General features: G+C 44.5%; 1 protein-coding gene across 2 annotated transcripts in view; it reads left to right on the top strand.

Moving 5' to 3' along the window:
* Positions 1-17,420, top strand: part of anos1b (anosmin 1b) — a 79,650-nt gene that overhangs the window by 57,467 nt on the left and 4,763 nt on the right. For both annotated transcript variants that reach the window (XM_079890226.1, XM_079890227.1), the window contains exons 8-13: positions 129-267; positions 4,148-4,303; positions 4,962-5,056; positions 5,931-6,099; positions 7,860-8,077; positions 8,313-8,454. In XM_079890226.1, coding sequence (XP_079746352.1) covers positions 129-267; positions 4,148-4,303; positions 4,962-5,056; positions 5,931-6,099; positions 7,860-8,077; positions 8,313-8,453 — 918 coding nt within the window. In that variant the 3' untranslated portion in view covers position 8,454. The remainder of the gene's footprint in view (positions 1-128; positions 268-4,147; positions 4,304-4,961; positions 5,057-5,930; positions 6,100-7,859; positions 8,078-8,312; positions 8,455-17,420) is intronic.

The following is a 17,420-nucleotide window of genomic DNA, read 5'->3' as shown; positions in this document are numbered from 1 at the left end:
CTTGCAGGGATTCCTATTGAAATGCCTGGATTTCGCCCTGCGAAAATTCACCCAAAAACTCTAAATGTGAACGCGTCTTTAGTGCTAACCCTAAATAAATGCTAATGTCTTATTTTTATGGCCTGTAGGATGTAACAGAGATGGAGCTTCATGGTCTACAGCCCAGCACACACTACACAGCACAGATTCAGGCCGTCTCTTACTGGGGTCAGAACCGACTGAAGAGCAGCCGAGCTCACCTCTCCTTCATCACCGCCTCATCCACCTGTAAGATCTGCTTTGACTTCTGCCTCCTTAGAAAGATTTATATGAACGTTTGGAAAGTTCCAATTATCAAACTTCATAATTAACAGTTTTCAGATTGAGAGCCAATTTTGATATTCAATCAGTTTTACCAAGTATGAATTGAAAAGGGTGTAAATGAAGGGGTGTCAGAAATAAAATATTTGCTCTGTTTAAAAGGCTTGATTCTGGCCCCCTCCTTTTACCATGAATCAGTGGTGCCGTTGATAATTGCAGCACAGCAGAGCCATTAAAAACACAGAAAACCTTCTTTGGCGAGGAGAGTGTTTTGTCAGAAATGTTGTCCTCTTACGGTGACTTAGATTTTGGCACGTGAGTACATGAGGTTAACCTTTCCCAAAGGCAGCACATTTCAGCCCTGTATCAGCATCCAGAGCTTATCTGAGTCCAGCAGGACCGTGGCTCAGCAGGAGAGGGTTTAGAGCACTAAAGCTCAACAGGACCAAGTTCCTCACCTCCACTGTTGTGTTTAATACATTTTTCAGTAATTCTGCTAATTACAGACACAAAGTCAAGAGATATGATAGTTTTAGTTTGGCTCTGTTAAGTTGTTTTACTAGAGCACAAACTGACATGCTGCAATATTCAAAGACATAATCCATTTTTCTAAAAAATGAAAAATCTTTTTCTTTGCTTTCCAGTCATTTTTCCACTTTCTTATGTCTTTAATATTTTCCCTTCTGGTTTTATCAGCCCTCAGTTATTTCTCTTGAGGTCTCTGAAACACCACATCAGTTATAAAATAGCTCCATATTGCCTTACAGTAATGTATTGCAGACTGCCTAATGCTGAACCCAAGATTTCATTAGTCACAGTTTACGAACAAGGAAGAATTGTCATTGAAAAAGAAACGAATCTAATTTAAAACGTCAGTGCCTGATTTTTTGTCATTTTATTATAGGAAATCTTATCTCCTTATTCAGTGCAATCATATGTATGCATTTTATTAGAAAGTCCCAAAGATGTGCGATATTCCTATACTTGATATCGTAAGATGACCCTTGAACCCACACAATTGCGAAAACGCACAATTGCAGTCTCGTTAATGTCTCAGATGTTTCTTATAGACAGCAATGAGCTTTAATGGAGACCTTTGCTTAACTTCTTCTCAGATGTTTCTCCTGAGAAAAATATCCTAATAATGTCCTCTAGAGTTTCAGAAAATATTTCACCGTCTCAAACTGCTCGTATTTGCCAAGTTCAGAAGTTTTAGATTTCAATATGAACTCAAAAATTTCTCATTTCATTTCAGCTCATTTCTCATGTACAACAATTGTTTTCATTTGTCTGTTTATTTTATGAAAAACATCTGTGACAAAGCTGATCCTTGAATGAAACTTAATTATGAGACCTTCATTACATCTCCTGAGCTTTGAAAGCAACCTCTCAAGTGAAGATCAAATTTGATCAACATTGGCTGAATGTAGAAACTTTAATTAATTTCTACATTTTATTGGCTTAAAAGTTCATGTTTATGCCCATGTTCACATGACATCATACACCTCAGCGAATTGTGGTTGAAAATGTTTGCCTTTGAGTTGTCAAGTTGAAAGTCACACTTCAAGTTCCAGTCTATTCCAGTCTATCTTTCTCAAGTGGGATGAAATGCAACAATGCTGTTTCATTTAACATTTGCTTTAAGATGTATTTGAAGGATCATTCTGTGTTGTTTTCAGCATAGTTTTGATGTTATGCTGTTGATTACCAAAGCCAATTATTGAATTTACACATTTATAGTAGGAAGTCTTATCGTCAAATATGATTGACAATTAGCTTACAGTTAGGATTGGCGGTATGGTTCTGTTCTGGGCGAGAACTCCCTGCGCATCCATGAGGCCTAGCATGGATAAGAGCAGCAATAACCCCCCTCAGGGCAACAGAACCAACATGAATGTGTTGCAGATATCATTAATTCAAGATTTTAAAGTACAACATAATTCAAGAATTTATTCTGATTCAAGGGCACTCAGAAGGCCAGATCCTGACTGACGACAGGTGGAGCTGGGGGTGGAGGAGGGTAATTCGCTCCTGAGAAACGCGATAGTTCCTGGTAATACTGAAGGAGCTTATATATGAATACAGTGATAGGCGTCGTATCCCTATAGGTAGATGTGGATTAGCTGAGAGTCACTGATGCGAGCTTGACTAATGTGACCTGCCAGAACTGACGCTACGCTTGATTTTTGGTAACACTTTATTTTAAGGTGATGTAGTTACGCGTTACTACATGTACATAGTAATAACAGTAAATAAGGCTAAATTACAAGTATCTAACCCTAAACTAAACCCTAACCATAACCGTTACTTTATAGTTAGTACATGCAGTTAATTAATATTACTCAGTTCTTATTTGAGTAAGTACAATGTAACTCTGTCACCTTAAAATAAAGTGTAACCGGATATTTTGTTAAAGGACATGATTTACTATATACAGTAAAGAACTGTATTGTTTAATCTATAATGTAAATCTTATAAAACATGCCCCGGTCACATTTCAACCCAAAATTATAAGAAAACCATACGAAATTATATTTTGCATTATGAAAAATTAACCCTATTTTTGGATTGTTAAAGAGGATGTTTATCTTTCTTTAGTGTGTAATATTGCTATGATCATGAAAAAGCTCTGCAAAGTTACAAAGTCCCTCCAGCGGGAGTTATTCTCTATATCACTGTCAGTGTTTCTGAACTCCCTGAAACGCCTCCATTGTAGTCTTGAGTTTTTTTCCAGGAACGAGCACGTCACAATATTCCTCATTTAAATTATTCCCGCCCAAAATAAGGGGGCCGGGCCTGGTTGAGTTAGTTAGTAGTGTGTTGAAACTGGTAGTTATGGTAGTTTCCCAGACACACTGCAAGTGCTTGACCAATCATAACGCACTGCTCCAGCCGACCAATTAGAGCACAGTGTGCTTTTCAGAAGGAGGGGCTTCATAGAAACAGGAACTAAACTGTGATTTGTATAGTCACAGTGTGTACGGATAACAAGGTCACATGAGACACAGCCATCTTCTAACCGTAGGCTATACATACTGTGGGAACTATATTCTCAGAAGGTGAAGCACTGCTACTTCTCTGCAAATCTCTAATAAATCCAACATGTAAATAGGAAAATGTTGGCGTTATTTTGTCACTTATTGGGAGCAGTATGCTAGCTATGTATGGACTTATCTAACTCTGGGGGATACGGTGAATAAGCTAAAGTCCCAAAAAGTCACCATGTTCCTTTAAGTCCACATGTCATAAAAACAAGAAACTATGATTTCTAACCACAGGTCGAGAGCTATCGTTCCAACAACACAACTCTGCGATGCTGTTTCCCAATGTTCGTTGGAACTATGGCTTCAGGAAACACGACTCATTGAACTATGCTGATAACGACAGAACTTGCAACCATAGTTGGCTAACGATGCTTTTGGGAAACGCACTCCAGAGCGTTACTGACAGACTGGGAAGAGAGGAGCTGCAACAATGGAGAATATGCAACAAATAATGAACATTCAAGCAGGAAAACCTGTTCTAGTAGAGCTGACTTTGTAAAAGGACATAAAAGGTTCTCTTTAAGATTTTAATGGTGTTTAAAATGTAAACAATTACTGTAATACAATGGTTTTATTTAGGTAAATCAGCATAAATGAAAGGCAGTGCTACAAAATTTGTTTGGTCCTAAAAATAGAATTTATAAATTATCCAACCATTAGGCAGGTGAGACAATTCCTACTAAGTTGTTGTTGGTCACTTGCATGCCACAGATGCTGTACCTGAAGATTACATTTTGAAAATTTGTTCATTCAAACAATAAAGACTATTGTCAGATGTAACTGAATCTCCGGTCTCATTCTAGCATCCTCCTATGGGAATGGCCATCTTTCAGGAGAGTTCTCCAATGAGCTTCCAATATCCCAGTCCTCTCCCAGTATCCTGAGGCTAGAAGCGGCCGCCCCTCATTATCACGAACACCAGCTGCAGGTCAAGGTCTTCTGGAAGAGCCGGATCCAAGGCAAGTGAGCTTCTTTCTATAGACCAAGGTAATGTGACTAGGGTCATTCAAAGTTTACTTCTATGCAAAAATTGTCTCCCAGCAAAAAAACCTCTCACATGACTTCACACCGGTCACACAAAGCGTATCTCTTTGTTGACAATCCATCGAATCCATGTGTGTCCTTAAACAAGTCACTGCCAAAGCAACAGCATGACTGATGATTTATGGAAGAATGTTACCAAAGAAAAATATTATCTATCCTGCATAAAAAGACAATCTCGCAGGGATGTCCTCTCTAGACTCTTTCCAACAGATTATTCACAATCTGCTTAGTAACTGTGCTCCAAAAATACACATTTGGCGACGACGGCCTTCAAAGGCAAGATTCCAGTCAGACCACAAGCGCCCATAAATACAGGGTGCTGATTTACTGTTATCTCCTGGAAAGAGAGGCATGAGGAGTGATTTAATAATGCCGGTACGAGTGTGAAATCAAAAACAGATGAAGGGGGATGGCGACCTGACGCGGGTTTGGAGAAAGATGTCATGTTGCTTGCGTACAGAAACAGGAAGCCGGGAGCAAAATGTAGATGATCCCTGAAAATATGTGGAGGAGGCAGAACCTCAGAAATGGAAAAACGCAATCTACAACATTCGGTCTTGTTTACTTTTACAGAAAGCCAGAAGGATTCCAGTTCATATGTTGTGAGATGGTATCCTGAGGTTTGCGCCAATAACGTGACGAAAGGCGAGAAGACAGCCACAGTTCAGGTGTGTCTCATCGAGTGTCACCTACTTTCTTTTCCAAGAAGTCATTTTCTTCTTATTTTTTTAAGTTCAAGTAAAACGTGGAAATTTCAGTGACAGTGAAACTGTGTCAATGATTGGCTAACCTCTGTACATGTGAGCATCCAGTGGTGGACGAAGTACACAAATCAAGTACTTGAGTAAAGGCCAGTTCACAACAAGAACAATAATTATAACGAGAACTATATTAACGTCCACACCAGCGCACTGGTCTGCCTCTTTAAATTCTTAAGCTGATTGGCTTTCAATGTTTTTACCGTTCAACTTCTTGGTAGGATTTTTATAGCAAGTGGCTTGATACCCTAAAAATGTAAAATTGTGCCTTTTTTGTGTTCCACAGATAAAAAGGTTTTTGAAAGTGAATAAAAGATGAAATAATGTTGATTTTGTGGTGAACAATCCCTCTAATGCCCCAGAACCGTTATATCGTCTTACATTTCCGATACTAATACTGAAAGATGATGTCACTATCAAACCTTGGCGTGACCCTTGAATTTATTATTACTGCGCTTTATTCGTACATCTGATTTCTTTGTTCCCTGAAGTTAATGCAGCTGAATAGTGTAACAGATAATGGCACGACTGCCCGAGAGCGCTGTGTTTCCACACACGATCTGTCATCACTGGCACTGGACACAATAGAAATGTGTGACGGTGTCTTAGTGGGATATTATTATGATACGGATGGGTGAACCAGTTATCTGATTCATTTTAGCAGAGCAGGATGCAGTTACTTAAATGTGTTTTTCATTTACTTTTTCATTTTCATTCTGAGGTCATTTCCACAGACAATATACTGTTATATTGAGTAATAACTGTGCTATTTTCTGCTCTTCAGGGAACACATTTTGTGATTACTGGCCTGCTTTTTGCCTGTAAGTACCGTGTGGCAGTGAAGCCCATTACTGAACAAGAGCAGAGGTCAGAGGTCATGACCTCTGTTACCACCCCACTTTGCTTATCGCTGATGGGCAGACGGAAAAAACTGACTGCCTGTGCCAGAGATGGTAAGATGATATCGAGTGCAAGAGCATTCACAGAGATTTATTGTTATCTGTATCAGAGACAACACCAAATTAGTCACTCTCACATTTCACCCTAAAATCAAAAGAAAGAAAAAAACCTGCGTAAAGAAATGAAGCCTGCTTTTAAGACCGTTAGGGTTGGTTTTCATTAATGCAATGCAAAATGATTAAATAAATAAGTCTCACTCTCATTACTGTAATGTTTCTTGATTTTTGTTCTTTTGAATTTGTTTGTAATTCTAATCTCAATAGTGATTTATGTACAACAATCATTTTAACAACAAAAATAATAATTAAAAAATATAGCTGCAAGCATCAATTAAGGGGCCAAGCACAAAAAAAGGCATGATGAGTTATGCAAGATGATTTTAGTCAAATGGCTGGAAAAATCTTAGATTTAATCACTAGTAATATGATTTAATTGCTTGTCACTTTCAACCAATAGGTGGCGCTGTGACCAAATTGATGGGGTGTGGTCAGTTTGGTGTCAATATGCCAAAGCTTTGCAGAGATGCTGCTGTAGATCTGTTTTATCCATCTAATTTTATGAGGCATTAAACGTTACCAGTTTGGTATATCAACACGAAATCCATTTTTTACAATATTTGGTGAAAATCAGACCAACTAGGAGGAGTGAGAAAAAGTAGGTTTTCACGGAAATTCTAAATGGTGGACAGCGAGTTCGATTGACTGTGGAAAGATTAGTGTCATTGTTCCCTGTATGACTCATGGAATCTATCAAGACCAGTGTCAATAAAATAGGCAAAATAAAGCAAAAGCTATCAGCATTATTTGAATTTTCATTATAATTTTTGACCACAAGGTGGTGCTGGCCCCAAACTTTTAATACCTTCAAGGCATCATGCCAAAGACACATACCAAGTTTCGTAACGATACTCCAATGTGTTCATAAAATATAGCAGGCCTGAATTGAAAATGTTAGGATTTTTGGTCAAACTATATAAGCAAAAATAAAAATATAAATCATATCTCCTGACCACTAGGTGGCACTGTGCCAAAATTGTGCAGGTAACCTCTGGTCATGGTTGTCATAACACACACCAAGTTTGGTCTGAATGCGCCAAAGCATTGCAGAGATTTAGCCTCACGTCTATTTTGGCGTGCTCTTTGTCGAATTCGTTCGTGCATTATTTGAGAACGGTTTGACAAATCAACATAAAATTCCATAACTTTTTGTCTGCATGGTTTGAAGATGATCTGTTTTTGTATAAATCGAAGCAATAGTCTAGGAGGAGTTAGAAAAAGTAGTTTTCTGGAAAATGTTAAATGGCAGAAAAAAAAAAATTCTAGCCCATATGGTTCAAAAGTTAGTAGCATAAACATGAGTGCAAATTCTGACAGTTGGTGGCGCTAGAGGGTTTGAGTTAGAGACTCCAAATTTGCTCTAGAAAATGTTGAGACTGTCTTCCATCTGTGTGCCAAATTTCATAATTTTCCTGCAAGCGGTTCAATGGGCAGCCATAGACTTCATGAGCAGAAGAAGATTTAGAGCAACATTAACGGATACCATAGCATACAATATTATCAAATTCTATAATAAAATAGTATACAATTAATATCAGGCTAAAAAATGTATTTATGTAAATTATTTGTTTTTGTCTTTGATTTTGTAGTGAAATGTAAGTGAGGCAAGCCTTTCTGAGGTTCACCCAGGATTTTGCAAATGTTATGACAGAATTGATATCCTCTATGATTCATTCTAGTGCAATCTCTTGTCCTAGAGCGCCATCCTCAGTTTAAAAAAGCCCTGCAGCGTCCTGAGAAGCTCTCAGCTTTGTTCCAGCCGGTGAATGGCTCTGTGCAGGCAGTTTTCAGCTGGCAGGTGTCGCCAGAGAGCGCAGGCCAGACGCCCATCACTGGATTCCACTTCTCCTGGGTCAAAGTGTCCAGCAGCAGCACTAATGGCACACTGATCTCCCAAACACACATCCTTCCTCCGGTGAGTCACTTTGCTGATTGGTAAGAACTAATAAAAAGATGTATGATTCTAGGCAGAGCACAAAATAAATTCTGACTGCTTTATCGACCATTTGGTGGATTTTTAAAAAATGTTAAAATACTTTCTCATTACTGTAATGGCTATTTAAATGCTGATAGTCAAGTTGAAATGGAAAATGCTGTCAATAGATCTTACGCTTTATTGCACATTGCTCTGTGAATGTTTTGTCCTTCAGGATCAGCTGTCGCTCACTGTAGACTCGCTCCAGCCAGAGAGTGTGTACAGGGTTGAGGTGCAGGTTCAGTCTGAAGCAGGACGTGGACCGTCAGTGGCCAAAACCCTCCACACTCCTCACGTGAACGGCACACTCCTCTAAGGTACATGCTATGAATGTACTTGAATGTACCTTTTCTACAATAAACATGTTTTCAGTTAATGTATTATTAAATTATTCTGATGACCATAAATGTCAAGTTGCTGTAACCGCCCTGCAACACTAGTGGCACCTAGTGGAATTACAAAATTATCAAACAACCTTGCAAGCGCATCTTTCGCATACCTCCCCCAACTCAGACATCACACATACAGCTCTGACAGGTGCTTGTAAAGGCATGTCTCAACAGGTAGACGTAGGCTGCTTTCAATTAAAAGTCCAACATTTTAGGAATACTTTTAGCTTTGTTGCTGTGTGTAATGAGTAAGTAAAGGAGTAGCCAACACTCTGCCTAGAGCAAATGCATGCATCTCGCTTATAATAAATCTATCTGCACCAGATGCATTTTTGACATGACGTGGTGCATGATGACACTGTATGGTATCCATTGTAGCGCTCTGTTTGCTTTGATGTTTTCATGACCTGTTCAATCTTTGAAGGTCTAAATGCAGTGACATTTGTGTTTCATCCCTGTAACCAAAGCTGAAGTAGCCACGCCCCAAACTCTCCTCATGCTACAGTAGCCACACCCACAACACACAGTCTGCCACAGTAGCCACACCCCAAACTCTCAGTCTGCTACAGTAACACCCACAACACACAGTCCCACAGTAGCCACACCCCAAACTCTCAGTCTGCTACAGTAGCCACACCCACAACACACAAAGTGTGTTCGACATCGGCTGCGGCTGGATGTAACCGATCGGCGAGAGTAGCCACGTGCAGGCGGGGAGGAGCTGCAAACGGAGACGTTAAGTCAGACACTTTCTGGTTCCCGCTCACGTGGTGTTTGCATACTTTACCACAGCTGAAGTGAAATAAATGCAAAATTTGCCAAATAATACACAGATGTTTCAGAGACATTTTCATTCAATACTTTATGTACTGCTTCATACAGCTTCTGTTTGAACAAGAATAAAGTTCAACATAAGCTACTATCAATGAAGTGGAGTCTACGTTTTTTAATCAGTTTTTATTTGATAAACATGACACAATATAACATCGCAACTACATGAAAAGAGTATTTACTGTTATAAAAAACTGATTTGTGAGCTTTAGAGGAACTAAAGGTGTTCGAATAAACACGAAACACACGTGATCGTTGTCATGCGGTGAATCCGGCCAATCGTGGAACAGCTCTGTCGTCATCAGCCCTCGTGCAGCCCAGTGCAGCCGCTCTTGAGAAGCTGTGCTGGCTGAGTTCTCCGGCTACTCTCGAATCGCTCTCGCAGTACTTTGATGGCATACGTCACAGTCACGTGGCGTCGGCGCTGTATCAAGTCAGACAAAATTTCTAACCGGCATGAACTGCTTCAAGTCAGCCGCCGATTGGTCTGCGCAGAGCTGCATGAAGTCGAACAAGCCTACAGTCTGCCACAGTAGCCACACCCCAAACTCTCAGTCTGCTACAGTAGCCACACCCACAAACACAGTCTGCCACAGTAGCCACACCCCAAACTCTCAGTCTGTGGTGTAAAGCGTGGAATGCAGTGATGTAAAGCGTCAGAGGCAGTGGTGTAAAGTGTGAGATGCAGTGGTGTAAAGCGTCAGATGCAGTGGTGTAAAGCGTCAGAGGCAGTGGTGTAAAGCGTCAGAGGCAGTGGTGTAAAGCGTGGGAGGCAGTGGTGTAAAGCGTCAGAGGCAGTGGTGTAAAGCGTGGGATGCAGTGGTGTAAAGCATCAGATGCAGTGGTGTAAAGCGTGGGATGCAGTGGTGTAAAGCGTGGGATGCAGTGGTGTAAAGCGTGGGATGCAGTGGTGTAAAGCGTGGGATGCAGTGGAGTAAAGCGTGAGATGCAGTGGTGTAAAGCTTCAGATGCAGTGGTGTAAAGTGTGGGATGCAGTGGTGTAAAGCGTGAGATGCAGTGGAGTAAAGCATCAGATGCAGTGGTGTAAAGCGTGAGATGCAGTGGAGTAAAACGTGGGATGCAGTGGTGTAAAGCGTGGGATGCAGTGGAGTAAAGCGTCAGATGCAGTGGTGTAAAGCATGGGATGCAGTGGAGTAAAGCGTGAGATGCAGTGGTGTAAAGCGTCAGATGCAGTGGAGTAAAGCGTGGGATGCAGTGGTGTAAAGCGTGGAATGCAGTGATGTAAAGCATCAGAGGCAGTGGTGTAAAGCGTGAGATGCAGTGGAGTAAAGCGTGAGATGCAGTGGTGTAAAGCGTCTGATGCATTGGAGTAAAGCGTTAGATGCAGTGGTGTAAAGCGTGAGATGCAGTGGTGTAAAGCGTGGGATGCAGTGGTGTAAAGCGTGAGATGCAGTGGAGTAAAGCGTGAGATGCAGTGGTGTAAAGCGTCAGATGCAGTGGTGTAAAGTGTGGGATGCAGTGGTGTAAAGCGTGGGATGCAGTGGAGTAAAGCGTGAGATGCAGTGGTGTAAAGCGTCAGATGCAGTGGTGTAAAGTGTGGGATGCAGTGGTGTAAAGCGTGAGATGCAGTGGAGTAAAACGTGGGATGCAGTGGTGTAAAGCGTGGAATGCAGTGATGTAAAGCATCAGAGGCAGTGGTGTAAAGCGTGGGATGCAGTGGAGTAAAGCGTGAGATGCAGTGGTGTAAAGCGTCTGATGCATTGGAGTAAAGCGTTAGATGCAGTGGTGTAAAGCGTGGGATGCAGTGGAGTAAAACGTGGGATGCAGTGGTGTAAAGCGTGGGATGCAGTGGACTAAAGCGTGGGATGCAGTGGTGTAAAGCGTGGGATGCAGTGGTGTAAAGCGTGAGGTGCAGTGGTGTAAAGCGTCAGATGCAGTGGAGTAAAGCGTGAGATGCAGTGGTGTAAAGCGTGAGATGCAGTGGAGTAAAGCGTGAGATGCAGTGGAGTAAAGCGTGAGATGCAGTGGTGTAAAGCGGGAGATGCAGTGGTGTAAAGCGTCAGATGCAGTGGTGTAAAGCGTGGGATGCAGTGGAGTAAAGCGTGAGATGCAGTGGTGTAAAGCGTGGGATGCAGTGGTGTAAAGCGTGAGGTGCAGTGGTGTAAAGCGTCAGATGCAGTGGAGTAAAGCGTGAGATGCAGTGGTGTAAAGCGTGAGATGCAGTGGAGTAAAGCGTGAGATGCAGTGGAGTAAAGCGTGAGATGCAGTGGTGTAAAGCGGGAGATGCAGTGGTGTAAAGCGTCAGATGCAGTGGTGTAAAGCGTGGGATGCAGTGGTGTAAAGCGCGGGATGCAGTGGAGTAAAGCGTCAGATGCAGTGGTGTAAAGCATGGGATGCAGTGGTGTAAAACGTGAGATGCAGTGGTGTAAATCGTCAGAGGCAGTGGTGTAAAGCGTGAGATGCAGTGGTGTAAAGCGTGGGATGCAGTGGTGTAAAGCGTGAGATGCAGTGGAGTAAAGCGTCAGATGCAGTGGTGTAAAGCGTGAGATGCAGTGGTGTAAAGTGTTAGATGCAGTGGAGTAAAGCGTCAGATGCAGTGGTGTAAAGCGTGAGATGCAGTGATGTAAAGCGTCAGAGGCAGTGGTGTAAAGCGTGGGATGCAGTGGTGTAAAGCGTGAGATGCAGTGGTGTAAAGTGTGGGATGCAGTGGTGTAAAGCGTGGGATGCAGTGGTGTAAATCGTCAGAGGCAGTGGTGTAAAGTGTGAGATGCAGTGGTGTAAAGCGTGGGATGCAGTGGTGTAAAACGTCAGATGCAGTGGTGTAAAGCGTGAGATGCAGTGGTGTAAAGCGTGGGATGCAGTGGTGTAAAGCGTGGGATGCAGTGGTGTAAAGCGTGAGATGCAGTGGTGTAAAGCGTGAGATGCAGTGGAGTAAAGCATCAGATGCAGTGGTGTAAAGCGTGGGATGCAGTGGAGTAAAGCGTGAGATGCAGTGGTGTAAAGCGTCAGATGCAGTGGAGTAAAGCGTGGGATGCAGTGGTGTAAAGCGTGGAATGCAGTGATGTAAAGCATCAGAGGCAGTGGTGTAAAGCGTGGGATGCAGTGGAGTAAAGCGTGAGATGCAGTGGTGTAAAGCGTCTGATGCATTGGAGTAAAGCGTTAGATGCAGTGGTGTAAAGCGTGGGATGCAGTGGAGTAAAACGTGGGATGCAGTGGTGTAAAGCGTGGGATGCAGTGGACTAAAGCGTCAGATGCAGTGGTGTAAAGCGTGGGATGCAGTGGAGTAAAGCGTGAGATGCAGTGGTGTAAAGCGTGGGATGCAGTGGTGTAAAGCGTGAGGTGCAGTGGTGTAAAGCGTCAGATGCAGTGGAGTAAAGCGTGAGATGCAGTGGTGTAAAGCGTGAGATGCAGTGGAGTAAAGCGTCAGATGCAGTGGAGTAAAGCGTGAGATGCAGTGGTGTAAAGCGTCAGATGCAGTGGTGTAAAGCGTGGGATGCAGTGGTGTAAAGCGCGGGATGCAGTGGAGTAAAGCGTCAGATGCAGTGGTGTAAAGCATGGGATGCAGTGGTGTAAAACGTGAGATGCAGTGGTGTAAATCGTCAGAGGCAGTGGTGTAAAGCGTGAGATGCAGTGGTGTAAAGCGTGGGATGCAGTGGTGTAAAGCGTGAGATGCAGTGGAGTAAAGCGTCAGATGCAGTGGTGTAAAGCGTGAGATGCAGTGGTGTAAAGTGTTAGATGCAGTGGAGTAAAGCGTCAGATGCAGTGGTGTAAAGCGTGAGATGCAGTGGTGTAAAGCGTCAGAGGCAGTGGTGTAAAGCGTGGGATGCAGTGGTGTAAAGCGTGAGATGCAGTGGTGTAAAGTGTGGGATGCAGTGGTGTAAAGCGTGAGATGCAGTGGTGTAAATCGTCAGAGGCAGTGGTGTAAAGTGTGAGATGCAGTGGTGTAAAGCGTGGGATGCAGTGGTGTAAAACGTCAGATGCAGTGGTGTAAAGCGTGAGATGCAGTGGTGTAAAGCGTGGGATGCAGTGGTGTAAAGCGTGGGATGCAGTGGTGTAAAGCGTGAGATGCAGTGGTGTAAAGCGTGAGATGCAGTGGAGTAAAGCATCAGATGCAGTGGTGTAAAGCGTGAGATGCAGTGGTGTAAAGCGTCAGAGGCAGTGGTGTAAAGCGTGAGATGCAGTGGTGTAAAGCGTGAGATGCAGTGGAGTAAAGCGTCAGATGCAGTGGAGTAAAGCGTGAGATGCAGTGGTGTAAAGCGTCAGATGCAGTGGTGTAAAGCGTGGGATGCAGTGGTGTAAAGCGCGGGATGCAGTGGAGTAAAGCGTCAGATGCAGTGGTGTAAAGCATGGGATGCAGTGGTGTAAAACGTGAGATGCAGTGGTGTAAATCGTCAGAGGCAGTGGTGTAAAGCGTGAGATGCAGTGGTGTAAAGCGTGGGATGCAGTGGTGTAAAGCGTGAGATGCAGTGGAGTAAAGCGTCAGATGCAGTGGTGTAAAGCGTGAGATGCAGTGGTGTAAAGTGTTAGATGCAGTGGAGTAAAGCGTCAGATGCAGTGGTGTAAAGCGTGAGATGCAGTGGTGTAAAGCGTCAGAGGCAGTGGTGTAAAGCGTGGGATGCAGTGGTGTAAAGCGTGAGATGCAGTGGTGTAAAGTGTGGGATGCAGTGGTGTAAAGCGTGAGATGCAGTGGTGTAAATCGTCAGAGGCAGTGGTGTAAAGTGTGAGATGCAGTGGTGTAAAGCGTGGGATGCAGTGGTGTAAAACGTCAGATGCAGTGGTGTAAAGCGTGAGATGCAGTGGTGTAAAGCGTGGGATGCAGTGGTGTAAAGCGTGGGATGCAGTGGTGTAAAGCGTGAGATGCAGTGGTGTAAAGCGTGAGATGCAGTGGAGTAAAGCATCAGATGCAGTGGTGTAAAGCGTGAGATGCAGTGGTGTAAAGTGTTAGATGCAGTGGAGTAAAGCGTCAGATGCAGTGGTGTAAAGCGTGAGATGCAGTGGTGTAAAGCGTCAGAGGCAGTGGTGTAAAGCGTCAGAGGCAGTGGTGTAAAGCGTGGGATGCAGTGGTGTAAAGCGTGAGATGCAGTGGTGTAAAGTGTGGGATGCAGTGGTGTAAAGCGTGAGATGCAGTGGTGTAAATCGTCAGAGGCAGTGGTGTAAAGTGTGAGATGCAGTGGTGTAAAGCGTGGGATGCAGTGGTGTAAAACGTCAGATGCAGTGGTGTAAAGCGTGAGATGCAGTGGTGTAAAGCGTGGGATGCAGTGGTGTAAAGCGTGGGATGCAGTGGTGTAAAGCGTCAGAGGCAGTGGTGTAAAGCCTCAGAGGCAGTGGTGTAAAGCGTGGGAGGCAGTGGTGTAAAGCGTGGGGTGCAGTGGTGTAAAGCGTGGGATGCAGTGGTGTAAAGCGTCAGAGGCAGTGGTGTAAAGCGTGGGATGCAGTGGTGTAAAGCGTCAGAGGCAGTGGTGTAAAGCGTGGGAGGCAGTGGTGTAAAGCGTCAGAGGCAGTGGTGTAAAGCGTGAGATGCAGTGGTGTAAAACGTCAGATGCAGTGGTGTAAAGCGTGAGATGCAGTGGTGTAAAGCGTGGGATGCAGTGGGATGCAGTGGGATGCAGTGGTGTAAAGCGTGGGGTGCAGTGGGATGCAGTGGTGTAAAGCGTGGGATGCAGTGGGGTAAAGCGTGGGATGCAGTGGTGTAAAGCGTGGGATGCAGTGGTGTAAAGCGTGGGATGCAGTGTGGTAAAGCGTGGGATGCAGTGGTGTAAAGCGTGGGATGCAGTGGTGTAAAACGTGGGATGCAGTGGTGTAAAGCGTGGGATGCAGTGGTGTAAAGCGTGGGGTGCAGTGGGATGCAGTGGTGTAAAGCGTGGGATGCAGTGGGGTAAAGCATGGGATGCAGTGGTGTAAAGTGTGGGATGCAGTAGGGTAAAGCATGGTATGCAGTGGTGTAAAGCGTGGGATGCAGTGGGATGCAGTGGGATGCAGTGGTGTAAAGTGTGCGGTGCAGTGGGATGCAGTGGTGTAAAGCGTGGGATGCAGTGGGGTAAAGCATGGGATGCAGTGGTGTAAAGTGTGGGATGCAGTGGTGTAAAGCGTGGGATGCAGTGGTGTAAAGCGTGCGGTGCAGTGGGATGCAGTGGTGTAAAGCGTGGGATGCAGTGGGGTAAAGCATGGGATGCAGTGGTGAAAAGTGTGGGATGCAGTGGGGTAAAGCATGGGATGCAGTGTTGTAAAGCGTGGGATGCAGTGGGGTAAAGAGTGGGATGCAGTGGTGTAAAGTGTGGGATGCAGTGGGGTAAAGCATGGGATGCAGTGGTGTAAAGCATGGGATGCAGTGGTGTAAAGTGTGGGATGCAGTGGGGTAAAGCATGGGATGCAGTGTTGTAAAGCGTGGGATGCAGTGGGGTAAAGAGTGGGATGCAGTGGTGTAAAGTGTGCAATGCAGTGGGGTAAAGCATGGGATGCAGTGGTGTAAAGCGTGGGATGCAGTGGTGTAAAGAGTGGGATGCAGTGGTGTAAAGCTTGAGATGCAGTGGTGTAAAGCATGGGATGCAGTGGAGTAAAGCGTGAGATGCAGTGGTGTAAAGCGTCAGATGCAGTGGAGTAAAGCGTGGGATGCAGTGGTGTAAAGCGTGGAATGCAGTGATGTAAAGCATCAGAGGCAGTGGTGTAAAGCGTGGGATGCAGTGGAGTAAAGCGTGAGATGCAGTGGTGTAAAGCGTCTGATGCATTGGAGTAAAGCGTTAGATGCAGTGGTGTAAAGCGTGGGATGCAGTGGAGTAAAACGTGGGATGCAGTGGTGTAAAGCGTGGGATGCAGTGGACTAAAGCGTCAGATGCAGTGGTGTAAAGCGTGGGATGCAGTGGAGTAAAGCGTGAGATGCAGTGGTGTAAAGCGTGGGATGCAGTGGTGTAAAGCGTGAGGTGCAGTGGTGTAAAGCGTCAGATGCAGTGGAGTAAAGCGTGAGATGCAGTGGTGTAAAGCGTGAGATGCAGTGGAGTAAAGCGTCAGATGCAGTGGAGTAAAGCGTGAGATGCAGTGGTGTAAAGCGGGAGATGCAGTGGTGTAAAGCGTCAGATGCAGTGGTGTAAAGCGTGGGATGCAGTGGTGTAAAGCGCGGGATGCAGTGGAGTAAAGCGTCAGATGCAGTGGTGTAAAGCATGGGATGCAGTGGTGTAAAACGTGAGATGCAGTGGTGTAAATCGTCAGAGGCAGTGGTGTAAAGCGTGAGATGCAGTGGTGTAAAGCGTGGGATGCAGTGGTGTAAAGCGTGAGATGCAGTGGAGTAAAGCGTCAGATGCAGTGGTGTAAAGCGTGAGATGCAGTGGTGTAAAGTGTTAGATGCAGTGGAGTAAAGCGTCAGATGCAGTGGTGTAAAGCGTGAGATGCAGTGGTGTAAAGCGTCAGAGGCAGTGGTGTAAAGCGTGGGATGCAGTGGTGTAAAGCGTGAGATGCAGTGGTGTAAAGTGTGGGATGCAGTGGTGTAAAGCGTGAGATGCAGTGGTGTAAATCGTCAGAGGCAGTGGTGTAAAGTGTGAGATGCAGTGGTGTAAAGCGTGGGATGCAGTGGTGTAAAACGTCAGATGCAGTGGTGTAAAGCGTGAGATGCAGTGGTGTTTCACGAGTTCACACTTACATATAATTTTGAAGGGGTAAAGTTTAATGCGTGTTTGGAGTGCTGTCCGGAGGGAGGGCTCCGAGCTCGGAGTTCGGCCCGAACCCAGAGTACTCCCCCCGTATGTAAGTGTTTTAGGACTAGAAGCGTGGAGAAGGGGTGGTGGAGGGATGCTGCAAAAACTGTCAATGAAATGAGGTGAGACTGCTGAGTATATATACCTCTTACCATTGATTGCTGAGTGCTCTCCACTTGTGTTAATTATCTGAACGTGCTCCTCCCGAACCTTGTTAATAAAACGTCATAAAGCGTGTGATGCAGTGGTGTAAAGCGTGGGATGCAGTGGTGTAAAGCGTGAGATGCAGTGGTGTAAAGCGTGAGATGCAGTGGAGTAAAGCATCAGATGCAGTGGTGTAAAGCGTGAGATGCAGTGGTGTAAAGTGTTAGATGCAGTGGAGTAAAGCGTCAGATGCAGTGGTGTAAAGCGTGAGAT

Source organism: Squalius cephalus, assembly GCF_949319135.1.
Source record: "Squalius cephalus genome assembly, chromosome: 13".
Classification (NCBI taxonomy): domain Eukaryota; kingdom Metazoa; phylum Chordata; class Actinopteri; order Cypriniformes; family Leuciscidae; genus Squalius; species Squalius cephalus.
The sequence above is the reverse complement of the archived record's forward strand: the minus strand, read 5'-3'. Positions and strand labels throughout refer to the sequence as shown.